The sequence below is a fragment of the Peromyscus eremicus genome, chromosome 10, assembly GCF_949786415.1.
Source record: "Peromyscus eremicus chromosome 10, PerEre_H2_v1, whole genome shotgun sequence".
NCBI classification, from domain to species: domain Eukaryota; kingdom Metazoa; phylum Chordata; class Mammalia; order Rodentia; family Cricetidae; genus Peromyscus; species Peromyscus eremicus.
Genome location: NC_081426.1, coordinates 64,792,200 through 64,806,438, shown reverse-complemented (window position 1 = coordinate 64,806,438; position 14,239 = coordinate 64,792,200). Strand labels below are relative to the sequence as shown.

Below are 14,239 nucleotides of genomic sequence, written 5' to 3'. Positions count from 1 at the left end.
TGCTGGCTTGAAGCATCGCTCAGGGACCTTTTGGGAAAGATCACCATCACAGCAGCATCACCTATACTCCAGGGAAGAGCCCAGAGTTACTGTGTGGCTTTCCCGCCCCCCTAGTTTTCAAAGTGGTCTACGGTTAACTTTGAAAAGTTCAGAATTACACAAAAACCAATCCTCTCAACATGCAGAGGTGGTATTTGGAGTGTCTCCTGATAGCTTTTCACTCAGTCTCAAACTGATGCTCTCTAAACTTCGGACCGCATGCATAAACAGTGTGACGCCTCAGTGCTAGAATGTTGCTATGGAAGACTGAAACTTTGTGTCACTTGGTTCAGTATCCAAGTGCCCACATTCTGATCCTTGCCAAATAGAATTAGCTGCCCTGGGAAAATTAATGACAGCACTAAACTTGAATTGTTTTACTACCCACCTTAGCGGTTGGGTTTGTCTTTGGACTCATTACACAGACTCCTTTAGGTCACTCATCCCACGTGGCAAGTACTTACTCAGTATATATTATGTATATCATGTAATGGGAGTCAACTGGATTGCCTTTGCCTGGACCTAGTCCCAACTAAGAGGTCACCCATGAACACACTTAAGAACTGTGGGGTTAAAAGTGATGTTCTCAACACTTTCTGCCACCACCACCTTAGTCCTTAAAACTCCTTATCTGTCTCCGGGTACCCGGAGGACTTTCCTTTAAAAGGCAATCCACCCTCATGGTCCATTATCCATAACACACCTTTAAAACATTTTAAAAGGGGGGGGGGGCGGGGGTTGAGAGGTGGCTTGGCAGTTAGGAGCACTGGCTGCCCTTGCAGAGGACCTGGGTCCAGTTCCCAGCACCCACATGGTGGTGCTCAACTGCAACTCCCATTCCAGGAAGATTCACTGCCCTTTTGCCTCCTCAGGCACCAGGAATGCATGTATGTAGCACACACAACATACAGGACACACACACACACACACACACACACACACACACACACACACACGTCAAATAAAAATGAAAAAATAGAAGCCTTCTAGTGCCTTCTCATAGATAACTAGGCAGTGGCCAGCCCCAGGCAGGGCCTGCAAAGTTCCCCAATCAGCTCTTGCTGTTTTCACCAGCTATCTTATGCTCAGTATTTGGCCTCTCTGGTTTTCTCTACCACAGGACGTTGTCCTGGCATGAAGCATGTCTGTCAGACTCAGACAATCCTTTATTGAGGCAGTTAGCTAAGAGCTTCTGCACCGCTCAGTTCTCCGCCTTATTTAGAACTGATGGCCCCTCTGAGAATCACCGTGAGGATAGAGGTATTTGCTGGTCACTAGGATATGTGTTAGCCACACCCCCTATGAGGTTCACACCCCTGAGGAGATACAGGTTGATAATGCTCTGCACACTCATCAGCTTGATTCATTTGGGCCCGGGTGGACCTGTCCCCCACACAGGACACTAGAGAGTCCTCAAGCTCACTTTGGACTCAGAGCACATTCCTTTGGATATTTGCTAGTGCACAGGATGTCAGGCTGGCATCTGTGATTGGGGGGGGAGGGCGCTACTGTGACACGTTTAAAAAAACTAGGAGCACAGTTTCCACCTGGTTCCGCTTGTGTTAAACCAGCAGCCAACACCTGCTTCGTTAGAAGCCCCTGAGTTTGTACGCTCGGCATCATCATCTGCCAGTGGGCTCTCAAAGTTCCCAGGGAGAGTGGGGTGGGGTGGGGGAGTCTTTAAATTAGGAGGCCTAATGAAAAAAAAAAAAAAAAAACACTACACCCCATACAACTTTATCATGTGTTGATCCTGTTTGATAAAAATCGTAGGAACTTCAGACCTACAGACTGAAGCTGCCTTTGAAGCCTTAAGAGCCGATCCAGTGCCTGTAACCTCCCTAACTCGGCCTGACCCACTCTGCCATCGACAGATGTTAACCAAGTGTAGGTGACAGGTTCCCACCGACTTCCAGCACAAGCTTTCCTCAAACCGAGACACAAATTGGATAAAGCCTCAAACTGTTTTTGCAATACTTTTTTTATTATTATTATTTCACGGGCTTTATCCAAGTATACTGCCTTTCATGAAGTATTTTGAGAAGGGAGAGGTGGAGAGGAGAGGGGGGCGTGGGAGAAAGCTCGCTTGCCCGCTCCGTCAGCCCCATCGAGCAGAAACGTGTCCGACTTGGACTAAATGATGTATTTGAAGCTGAAGGTGCTATCACAGGACAGTCGTTTGTCCTTGCATCTCCCACACAAGTCTTGACGATGGGGGCGCTTAGGGTCCACGTGGCGCAGTCTGACTGGGCAGGCGCATCTAGTTCTTTTACAACTCTGAAAAATCAGAGTGACAAGTATAAAGGCTGAACGGACCCCTCTCCCCTCGATCCGTGGAGCCTCAAAGCAGGTAAGGGGACAGAGCAAGCGGGGCCAAGTGCACAGTGGCTTAAGGCGCCTTACTGGAGGAAGGTGCCTACTACCCCCTTTTCTAAATGGAGTCTTCATGGTTTTCCACCCTTGGTTCCTCAGTGCCCACCCTAAGGTGGTGAATTCTCCAGTTACCAGCTTAAGTGCATTGACTGGACTCTCAAATAGACATATGGGCTCCATTAGCTCTGATTAATATTAACAGGTAAATGATGTCGCTTCTTTTTAAAGATTGGCATGCACGGTGCTAAGCCAATGCTTAGCCTCCACAGTTAAATGGGTGAAAAGCATAAAGCTGGAATTTAGAACGGTCTTACAGGAAACTCCCTTTGTGAACTCTCAAGCAAGCAATTCATGTGTTTCATACTCTAACTTGGATACATGCTTCCCATGAAGCATTTGGGTAATAGTGTACCACCTCAAACTGGCAGAAAGGTATTCTGTTTTACAGTATGTTTTCGGGCACACCAAGTGGAGTGGCAGGTAAGCAAGCCTTCTATACTGCAAATAAGGTAACGGGTTCAAAAGAGACCGCACAATCCAGTTTTATAAGAGCAGAAAGGAATAGACACCCCCTTTTCACAGTGGAGGGGACTTCCTACCTACCACCAAAACAAAAAACAAAAAAAGAGCTTACGGCTACTGGGAACCTAGTCTCATTTAGGAAACATATTCAAAGAAGTACACAAAAAACCCTCTTCCAAAAATGCAAAACCGTGTGATTTACTTGGCAGGTGATATCCTCCACTCGGTAGGGATTGTAAGACTTCTGGCACACTCGGCAGAACTGTTTGAAGTACACCTGCGACAAGAAAGAGCGTCCACATGGAGCAGACGCCCAGCAGCATCATGGCGGGAACGGGCTGGCCCCACAGCACCTCTTACCTTGCTGGTGCCCTGCACACACCACACATAGGCACTCTCCCATCGGGTATTGCACTCCTTGCAGTGGTAATAGCCATACTTCTGCTCTAAGAACTGAACAGCGGGATAGCAGACTTTAACCCCGTGAGGCCTGAGGGCCCCCTCGTGTTAGAACCCGGGACAGTGCCTACCCGATACTTAAAATGACCAAATTTCATTCTAGATCATGGTGGGGAAGTAAGGTTAGGTCTGCATCAACCTCTAAATTAGAATCAATCAGGTGAGCTAATAGCTCAACCGAGCAAATCTGTAGACCGAGACCAAACAAAACAGCTTGTGTACCAGACTCGTTTGGCTGGCTGACACATTAAGCCTTTGCCCTCTGACAAGGGAAAGACCAAGTGTCTAGTGCTGTCTAGAGTTCAGGATTCTTTCTTAGGCCTCTTATGTTTTCTTAGGCCTCTTATGTGGGGTGACACATGATCTTAGGACACACGCAGATGACAAGTTATTCATTAGGCTGAAAGAGAAAAGACTCTTCTAAACTTTCTCGGGTGTTCAACCAAACATGAAATTCTCCACAATGCTAGTTAAGTTTCCCAGAAAGTCCTGCTGCATATCTCTGAGTACAGGCCATTTAGTATGAGCTAAGTAGTGTTAGCAGCACCCGATTCTTAAACGTCCCATCTTCCTACTTAGCGACAAACAAGTTGGGAACAAGTTTTCCCCATTAAACCTTTAAGACGGGTAGGAGCTTGGAAGAGCACTTCATGCAATTTATAGGTAAGCAAACACCATGGGGGCCAAAAAAGCTTGAGATTTTTGCCTAGATCACACTCAACTGTGAATGGCAATGGCCAATGCTTTTAGGAAGGTCTTTCCTCCTCCACCCCAAACACAGAACACAATCTTCAGATAACTGTGGGAAATGAGGAATTAATTCCTAGGAGCCCTTTCCTATGGCTCCTCTCTCTCCATTTCCTTGGGAGTTACAACTGCCCTCCTTGTGCCCCTGGCCCTTGTTTGGCTAGCCTAGGCAGCAACTCAGAACTGCCCAAAGGCTTAGCGTGCGTGTGGGATGAATCGGGAGCTTTTTAAAGTAGGGTAAGTTTAGCGGGGAGAAGCTTCAGTTGACAGCTTCAGAAATCAGGAAGGATCTGGTAGGGGGACCCTGTTAGTCAACTCAGATTTTCCCGCCTCGAGTGGGAAAATGAGAAGCGGGGCCTTGGGAATTGATTCTCCCGCGATAAAGTTCACCAGCTGATGCTCCCCGGTGTGCGGACTTATCTTCCTTCAGCCATCTGAAGTGTGGTCCAGTCAGACCTGGCTGTGCGTCCACCACGGGGGGGCCTCATTTATGGTGTGCATGTGATCCGAATAAAGTAATTACACTGGCATTTCCCAAAAACAGACTCCCAGTGAGTCGGGCCACGTATGTGTTGGATTTATTGTGTAAACGCCTCCCTTTGCAATAACAGCGACTGCAAAATCCTGTTTCCCGCCAGGCTGGAGAATTGAATCAGCTGTTAAAAGCACGCCCTGCTCTTCCAGAGGACTCTAATTCAGTTCCTAGAACCCATATGGCGGCTCCCAACCATCTGTAAAACTCCAGTCCCAGGGCATCCCCACCTTCTGCTCCCACACCTCCACCTCCACCAAGCGCAGACACACGCAGGCAAAACATTCATACACGTTTAAAAAAAAAAAAAAAAAAAAAAAAAAGCATACACATTGATGACACTGAAGAATGCTATGCCATGCATTGCCCTGGGCCCCCAAGCTTAGCCCCGAAGGAGACCCCCAATTCTGGAGGCTTCTGGGGCCCACCAGCCTCACCTGGAAGCGCAGGCGCTCCTTATCCGGCTCCGTGCTCTGCGGGGAGACCCCGTTTCTCGAGGAGGCCGAGTCACCCGTGTCCTGAGCCGTCTCTGCGGCAGGACGCAGCTCCTGACTCCGGGGCTCAGACTGCGAGGTCGCCCCACTGTCCGGGTCCTCCCGCAGCGGCTGCTCCTGCCCGGCCTCCCCTACGTCCTGGACGTCGCCCCCTTTGTTGCACGGCTCGGGGACTTCTTTCCTCGCCGCCACCTCTCCCTTTCCCGGCTCCGGTTCCCAGGTCCCCGCGGGTGCCGGCCCCGGCTCTCCCTCGGTGGGCTTCTGCCCGCCCTCCAGCGGAGAGGCGAGGCCACAGAAGGCCACCGGCGAGTACACGGCGACAGTGCGCCAGGAGCGCGGGGGCCTCCGGGCGCCGGCGGGGCTGCAGGGTGGGCGGGAACCCGGCCGGACCTCGGGGCCGGGTCGGCGCTGCCCGAGCTGCAGCGTGCGGCGCCCGAGCGAGCACTGCACCGAGGCGTCGCGGCGCGGGTTCACCTGCACCGCGGCATCGCGGCTGCTGACCGGCCGGGGACCCATCCGCGACAACAGGGCCATGAGCTGCGCCCGCCGGTAACTGTCGAAGTACTCGGTGGCGCTCAGGTTCCCGCAGCCCGGGAAGAAGGAGGGAGGCCCCGGCCGGTAGCCCCCGGCACGGAACCGCCAGCCTTCCCGGGCCTTGTCGCCTGGCGGGTAGGGATGGGGACACGAGTGGGGCATGCTCGCCGGGAACATGTGTGCGTCCCGCGCCTCGCCCGCCCAGGCAGCCATCAGCTCGGTCCAGCTGCCCGCTATGTCCCGCTAAATAGGTGGTCGCGCCCCGGCGGGAGAAGCCCTGCCACCCCTTGCGGCGCGGAGCAGAACCCTCCCCAGCCTCTTCCTACACCGGTGGGCGGCAACCCCCACGAGGATGCGGGAAGGCGGCTCTCCTTGCTAGACACAGTAGCGATTTGTAGGGGAACTCGCCGAGGCGAGAATTCCACCGGGTGAGAATCATCACCGGGATTAGCCAAGCCAGGTGGCCCCTATGCCCTCGTGCCTCCAGATGTCTGCCATGAGGAAGGAGAGGCAGGCAGGGTGTCTGATTAGGGAGCAAAATACCGAGGTAGGGGCCTGCTTCCAGCCTCTGTATTTGTTGTCTCAGGTCACAGTTCACTTAGCTCAGAACCGTGGCGCAGTGTCCACCCACGGCCCTTTCGGGAAGGGAGGCACCTTAGGGAGCCTGTAGCTACAGCCCTTCCCCAGGAGTGAACAGGGGTACCTGCTTTCTCTCCTCTGGGAAATCTCTCCCTAAGTAAATCATTCCTTCAAATGATAAGTGGATCTGAGATGCATTTACACAAATGCAGGGAATGGATGGGGGGAAAAATGCCTTCATCCCTGGAAAATGCTGGCAGTCGTTAACAAAAAAAAAAGAGATACTAGATCAAGTAGTCAAATACAAGACTGTGATTTTCTCTGGTTTGATAGCGGCTTGATGAAATGCGATATCTCAGTCTCATTGACCTGTTTTGGACTTGTCTCAATACAGGCTAGTACTGAATGAATCTCAGCAGGTGTTTGGAAGTTGAGCAAACACATGTTTTTGTTTTACAGTTTTACTCATATACGCACCAGACATCTACATTTCCAACCCCAGTCTTCTAATACAGTGCTTATCTGTAGCAACGGTGGTGGGAATGGCAAAAAACCACACAGCACGCTTAACCAGAGGAGGCGCACGTTAGCTGACCCAGGTGCAAGCAATATTGGAACACTGGTAATGTATAAAAACACATGGTTAACACTGAGACACAACATTACAGCAGGAAGATCAAATCTGTTACATGAACTGTAAACCCATCCTTATCCTGGATGTGAACCATATATGAGCTACCGCAGGTCGTAAATAGGAAGTGATAATTCGGCCAAACGGAGGCTCCTACGTATATCTCCACGTTCAGAGGGAGGTCTGGGTAGTTTCCATCATTACGAAGTCATCTGTTCCCACTGTGCCGTAGGAGGTGTCCGCCATTTCCTCTTCTTTCAGTTTCTTATAAGAAATATCGGTGTCTTCATCTTCATCTAGGGGGTCTCGCTTGTGCAGTATCTCACTCCCGTACATTTTGTATATTAAAACCAAAACCCCTGCTTCTGCGGACTGGAAAAGGGCATAAAGCAGAGGGAACATGTACATACTTCCTATGAAGCGTGGTGGGAAGGCCAGCTTGAGGATGGCGGTACAGAGCTGCACGTTCTGACTTCCTGTTTCCAGGCATACCGTCCTCTTGCAGTTGGGCGGAAGATGGAAGAGAGTAGCTAAGCCGTAGCCCGAGGCGTAGCCTGCCAGGGGCATAAAAATGGCGATCACATAAACGGCTGCCGGGATGGTTGCCAGCAGTTCAGGTCCCAACATGGTGCCAGTCAGTATGAAAAGAACCACCAAAGTCACTAGCAGAGACCACAGGGACACCTGATAAGAGGAAAGCAGATGGGCAGACTATCAGCAATGCCATCATGGAGGAGGAATGCAGGCAAGGGGGTGGTACCTCCCACACAAAATGGAGGTGATTGACAGAGTCCGTCCAAAGGCTGGAACTCCGTGTTAGACGTAATTGCTCAGGGGCGTGGCCTGATATCCAGGGACAATTTACTTTCTCTGAGCTCTGGCCTTTGCCTTGGATGGAGCAATATAAGAGCAGTCTACTCCCTCTAAAAAGTCTTTCAAATGGTAAACCAGTGATCAGGGGATGGTTCCTGTTTTTAGGCAGGCTGTCACTCAGCCTCTTAGCCTGGGTCTTTACAACCTTTAGTACTCTGCACGTATATTTCATTTACTGGCATGCCTCTTTAAAATGGAGCCCAAGGACTAGACTGGACAATTTAATCTTTACCTCTCCTGAATCCTGTGCTTTCCACATGAAATTAGTTCTCATTTTAATATAGATAAAAGGCTGTTAAGTTTACAATAAAAATTAACTTAGTTTAGGATATTTTTAACTTTCAATGTATAGTTCTAAAGATGGCCAGCAATATGGAAAAATTATCAAAAATGAAAGTGTAAGATGTGATGAATTCTTTGTAATTCTGCAACTCTACTCTTTCATTTGTCCATGAAAAAAAAAATCTCCTAAGTTTCTAATGATTCTTAGGAAGTATTACAATAGGGAGGTTCTAGGTATACTGCTATTGGTTGGGTAAAATGGGCCCTCTCGGGGTTCTGACTGGTACATTTCACTCATTCAAATAAAGGAGGATGCGTAGAGATGAGGAAGAAATCTAAAAATGTCGCTAGTCCCCTTCAGATAGGTAGGTTCTTCTTTTCCCATGGAGTGTGAGGGCACTAGTGATCCAAGAAAGCTGAGGAGTGAATTCTGCCTCCCTGAAGAGGAGAGAGGCATCATTCGGGAGTCTCTGCATTGACATGTACTTGATGCTCTTTTGAAAATATTTCAAATTGAGTCAGGCGGTGCTGGTGCACCCCTTTAATCCCAGCACTCGGGAGGCAGAGGCAGGTGGATCTCTGAGTTCAAAGCCAGCCTGGTCTACAGAATGACTTCCAGGAGAGCTAGGGCTACATAAAGAAACCCTGTCTTGGAATTTTTTTTTTTTAATTGATCTAGGCTGATCAGAAATTTGACTCTAGAAGACACTGAAGTAATTTCCTCAGGTCTATAAAAATACGTGCACAGCTGGCAGAGAACTATCACAAATCAACACTTTTGTTACGTTTCAAAGTGTATCATATTGAAAGCCCTGGCAGGAATTCCAATTCTTCATTCTGAGGAGTCCACCTACAAAATCCCTTTAAGCAATTTAAAATTTAGAAAAAGAAGAAAGAAAAGATGAAAAAGCCATATGGGTGGGCACTGAGGGAAGGCTCATTTTCAGTGTTTGCAAAAGCTTCCTGATTATGCTAGCCTCATCTTTCCAGTGAGGCCAACTCACCGTAATTGTCTTAGTTAACACATTTCTTCTATTTTTAGAGCATAAGTTCCTCATTGACTGTCTTACTCCTAGAATTCCTTAACTTTCATGATAAGTGACATTGGGTTAATAATAAAACTACTGTTTAGCTCATGGTTTAGCTACCTAACTGCATCTCAAGACCATCTCTGGAGATACTGTCTACATATAATTAGGTGTTTATTATACTCTATATTGGTAATTGTATAGGCTTTCTTTCACTTAGAGCTAGATCTGTGTACAGAATTGAACCCTCTGTCTCTCTGACTAGGGAAAGTTGGCTCCTCTGTGTACGTAGAAAATAAGTTCATAAAAGTAAAACAAAAAAGTTTCTATATTCCGAAGTCTGCATAACTATAACACTGAAATGGCTTTTTTTCTGGTCGAAAGAAACTTGTCTCCACACTTTAGTTAGTTGTGTATTTTGGTTAGCTTACTTCCTAAAATGAACATTTCTGTTTTCACCTTCTTTCACTTTTCAAAAGAAGTAAAATGAATATTTTCTGGTCAACTATTAGAAAGTATATGTTGATAAAATATCCATTTTAAAAATAAAACTATGTTAGAAATATTCCCTAGTAATAGTAATCCTTCATCATTTCATAACTTGAAAAACCATATAAAATAATGCAACCGGGAAGGAAAAAGATACACAGGTTTAGAAACGACAATATCATTTACACTACCCAGGACCCAGTTTTATTTTGTGCTTTGAGACCAACATTTTGTTATATTCTATTATATTGATACACTATCCTGCTAATTTCAACTTTTTTAATTAAGAAGATATTTAAGGGTACCTGTTGCAGGTTTGGTTTCCTCAGAATTAGAGTTCCACTTGAAAATATACTAATGCACTATAAATGTTTTGAATAATTTTATTTAACCTGCTCTGAATTTTAGTCCTATTCAGTTAGTGGGAAATGCTTGCCGTTTTTGTGTTGTTTTGTTTTGTTTTGTTTGTTTGTTTGGAGACAGGTTATCATTATGTAACCCTGGCTGATCTAGAACTCACTATGTAGACCAGGCTGGCCTTGAACTCACAGAGATCTGTCTGCTTCCGTCTCTCAAGTGCTTAGATTAAAGGCGTGCGCCACTATGCCCTGCAATGCTTGCCATTTGATTGCACTATGTCCCCATGAATCTATGAGTACTAACAGATCTCTACACTACGGTTAATTTTCGGATGTGGTAGAGCAGCGGTCCTCAACCTTCTTCCTAAGGCAGTGACCCTTTAATACAGTTCCTCATGTTGTGGTGATCCCCAACCGTAAAATTATTTTCATTGTGACTTCACAGCTGTAATTGTACTACTACGATGAATCGTAATGTAAATATTTTTTGGAACTAGAAATTGGCCAGGGGGTCGCGACCCACAGGTTGAGAAACAATGTTGAAGGGGTTCTCTTGCTTTGTAATCTAGAATGGTTTTCCAAATTCAGCCCTCCTGTGTTAACCTCCGAGCGCTGGGATTACAACCTGCACCTTTCTTCCTAACTTTGGCTGTGACTTAACTATATCTATTATCCCACTGAGAACACTAGGCTTGTCATGAATCAGCCTTTGTCGGATAAACTTGTTAAGTGTGTCCCTTCCCTGCTTTCCAAACCTCCTAGCATGTCAGCCCCTCTCCAGAGACCAGACTCGAGGTCGGTGCCACTGGAAGGGAAGAGAGACCTTACCTTCACGATGTAGTCAGCCACCCGATTGTATTTGTAGCGGATGAAGACGCCCAGCCCAATAGGAATGAGAGTGCTGCACAGAGTCAGGGTGACTGCCCCTAGCGGGAGCAACTGCACCAGAGGGGTGTTGATCCAAGCCCGGCTGTAGATCCAGAGGCAGAGGGGCATCAACACCAGGGCCAGAAGAGTGGAGGAAATGGTCATGATGATGCTGCAAAAAGGTGTGAACTGAAGTCAGAAGGGGCTCTGAGCCAAAGAGCCTGCCACGTCTTTCCTTACCTGTTACGTAGAGGGGAAGGGAGCTGGGGGCACTGCAAGCCGCAGGGTTGAGGTCTGCAGAGAATCTATTTTATCCTGCCGTAAAAGAAACATGAATCCCAGGCAAGACAATGACCCAGGATCCAGGACCCAGGACCGAGGACCCAGGACGGCTGCCCTGGGCTTCATAAAGCCTGGAAACTGATTGATTCTGAGGACAAGAAACCTTTTCTTTTAATCCTACCAAATGCCCTGCAGCGCTGGAACTGGTGGATGCTACTTGCTGGATTAAACTCAATTATGTTGCAGTCTCTACGAGATTACTTTCTTTATGGGACTACAGTCCTGGTTTGCTTTCTGCATTTCCGTTCGAGTCCTAGCTTCAGACTTCTCTCTTCTCTTTGCCTTCCAGTTACTAGAGACATTTCAGCCGGAGCGATGCCTGAAATCCCAGGGCCGTTAGGCAGCTCTGTCTGGGTCTAAATCTTCCCCCATTGACACCCAACCCCTATGTGTCCGCCAGGATTTCAAAGCCTCCATATCTTCCTCCTCTTTATCCTTCCCTCCTCAGGGTTTCATCCCAAACAGCTGCACACACCCCTCTTGCTGTGAACTCTGAGGGTTGGGTTGGGGAGAAAGAGACCATACCTGAGGTTCATGTCACCGTCCACCAGCAGGGACATCAGGTTGGAGAGATTTCCGCCGGGACAGCAGCCACATAGGAGTACCGCCACCGCGGCCACCTCATCCAGCTTGAAGATGAGAGCCAGCAAGAAGGCCAGCAGCGGCAGGAAGCCGAACTGGCAGAGCGCGGCCAGCAGCGCGCCCACGGGCCGCCGGACGTGTGCCCCGAAGTGGTTCACGTCCACGGTGCAGCCCAGGCCCAGCATGGTGATGCACAAGGCGGCTCCCACGAACACGTTCAGCCCGTGGTTGAGCGGTGTGTCCCAGAACGGGGGCTCGTGGGGGACCCAGGGCCGGGGGAAAGCGGAGGAGGAGCCCTGGCCGGCCACGCCACCCGCGAGGCTGCTGCTCGTGGGCTCCGGGGTCCGGCTCGGCCCGGGGCTGAAACCCATGCTCGCACTCGGAGCGAGACTGAGCCCCGGGCCGGGGCTGGAGGCGGCAGTGAGCGGCGACAGGGTGCCGGTGCTCGGGCTGCTGGCGTTGGGCGACAGGGTGAAGTTGTCCGGCAGCAGCGAGGACGGGTCAAGGAGCAGGGTGGCGTTGTCCAGGCCGTCCATGGCGCTGTCGCCGAGGCGCGCTCTGCGGGGACTGTCCCCGGCTGCGCCTCCTCCCTCGGTCCTGCGGTCCCCGCCACCTGTCTGTCTGGTCAGGCGTCCCCGCGGCGGCGTCGGTGCGGCGAGCCCGTCCTCGCTCCCGTGTGCATGCCGCCCGGCGGCTGGCACTGAGCACCACGCAGCCCGCCCGCGCCCTGTCGCTGCCCGCGCCACAGGCCCCGCCCTGCCGCCCGGTCCCCCTCCTTTTAATCACAGCTAAGTGGTTCTGTACCAGCGCAGCCAGGGGAGGAACAAAGACCCGACAAAGCCCAAGAGGGCGGAGGAGACCAGGCCGGGCTGCCCATCACGTTCTCTGATGGCCCTCCCTCCTTTTCTTTTTCTTTCTTAAAATGTTTTTTCTACCTCAGATGTTAAATTTGAACATGAAGTCCCAAGCGAGGTTTGGATATACGTACACTCTTGTTAAATCATGTTGAATGAACCTATCTCCTTCGACATTTAACATTTCTTTATGATGAAAATATTCCAAACGCTTTCTCCTAGATTCTCCAAACACACAGTACACAATTATCTCTAGTCACCCCGCCCAGCAGTCGTACACCAGAACCCGGCCTCTTTGGTAATGAAATCTAGAGCGCCAGACTCATCAAAGGGGAAAAAAAAAAGCTTATCTAAGTATACATAAGTCATATACATAAACTGTTTAAATAGTCCGCAGCTCTAGGCATAGAGAGGCCCGGCTTCATGTGAGCCAGTCTGGAAGCAGCACATGTATCTGGCTTGAATTTGCAAACAAAAATTGTTAAGCTTTTTGTGTTCAGTCTCCGAGTAAAAAGCAATAATGATTTATTTTTTATTTTTTCAGCCTGGTGCTGTTTCAGAACCAGGGCAAACCCATGGACTGGATATTCTGTCTGTGTATTCCACTGAAAGGTGTTTATTTTTAATTAACACATTGCAATTGTACATATCTATTGTGTATAGTATAACATTTTAATCACAGACACGATGCTAATGGTCAGATCATAGCCATCAACGGCACATATTTGCAATGTCTCTGGTTAGGAACAATGAATCCTCTCCAATTCCCATTTTAAAATACTCAATTACTTGTTGCCAACCAGTTATCCCATGTTATGGCCTGAATCTTACAATCAGAGGCAGGACACCTTGGCTTTTCCTAGCAAGCTTATGAGTACCTGGCTCAGTGGGCTGAGAAAAGTCCCCATGGGGCGGGGGTGGGGGTTGGGGGTTGGGGGGGGTGGGACGGGACATGTGTTAAGGAAGCTATTGGCAGCTTCAGTTGCAAATGTCTATTCTAACTGTTGACTAAGTGGTATAGACTTTGGGTCTGGCTTGTTTCGGTATGTAAATTTTTATTTATTTGCAAGGGTGTTTTTTAAAAAAAATACGTCATAGCTCATAACATTTTTAAAAGTTTAAAGAAGTCACTGGCAGGCAGAGAGAAGACATTTCCGTGGTCGCAGATTTATGAAGTGTTGTAAAGTCTCAGCGCTGGGATTACAGGACTGAAGAGAAACAAAGTGAGGAGATTCCTGCCTTCAGACAGGCTAATCCCCAAACAAATCAAATCAGTTCATAGCAACGGAGACGCAGCGACGTGGGGTCCATCACTCCATGTCAGGGGCATGTCAAAGGAAAAGGACTTTTCTACACAGAATCCATCTCCTAAGGAGAGGAGACTATCCCTGGAGTAGCCACAGCATCGACAGCCAATTGAGTTGTACAAGCCAGGTGGGAACGTCTAGTCTAAAGTCAGGGCCCAGGCTGGGCTTTCCTCCTCAGCAAAGCCAAGACAGAGTAAATTCTCCCCCCACCCCAATAAGTGACTCCTGTCTCCTTCCCAGAGAGATGGGGGGAATTCCATGGCCCAGTGACGCCCTGAGCCCTGGTGTTTACACCCCATTCCTCCCCAAGTCTCACGGAAATGGTAGAGAATATGAAAAATAATGC

The 14,239-nt window shown here is 48.8% G+C and overlaps 2 protein-coding genes across 2 annotated transcripts; both read right to left on the bottom strand.

Moving 5' to 3' along the window:
* Window positions 1–2,172: 2,172 nt before the first annotated feature.
* Window positions 2,173–5,877, bottom strand: Zar1 (zygote arrest 1). Its single transcript, XM_059274983.1, has 4 exons — window positions 5,110–5,877; window positions 3,295–3,387; window positions 3,137–3,211; window positions 2,173–2,316 (listed from the first exon to the last, which is right to left on the bottom strand). Exons 1-4 carry the CDS (start codon window positions 5,875–5,877, stop codon window positions 2,173–2,175), a joined length of 1,080 nt encoding a protein of 359 aa, XP_059130966.1.
* Window positions 5,878–6,832: 955 nt separating this feature from the next.
* On the bottom strand, window positions 6,833–12,268 carry Slc10a4 (solute carrier family 10 member 4). Its single transcript, XM_059275860.1, has 3 exons — window positions 11,676–12,268; window positions 10,770–10,980; window positions 6,833–7,594 (listed from the first exon to the last, which is right to left on the bottom strand). Exons 1-3 carry the CDS (start codon window positions 12,266–12,268, stop codon window positions 7,082–7,084), a joined length of 1,317 nt encoding a protein of 438 aa, XP_059131843.1. The 3' UTR covers window positions 6,833–7,081.
* Window positions 12,269–14,239: the final 1,971 nt, after the last annotated feature.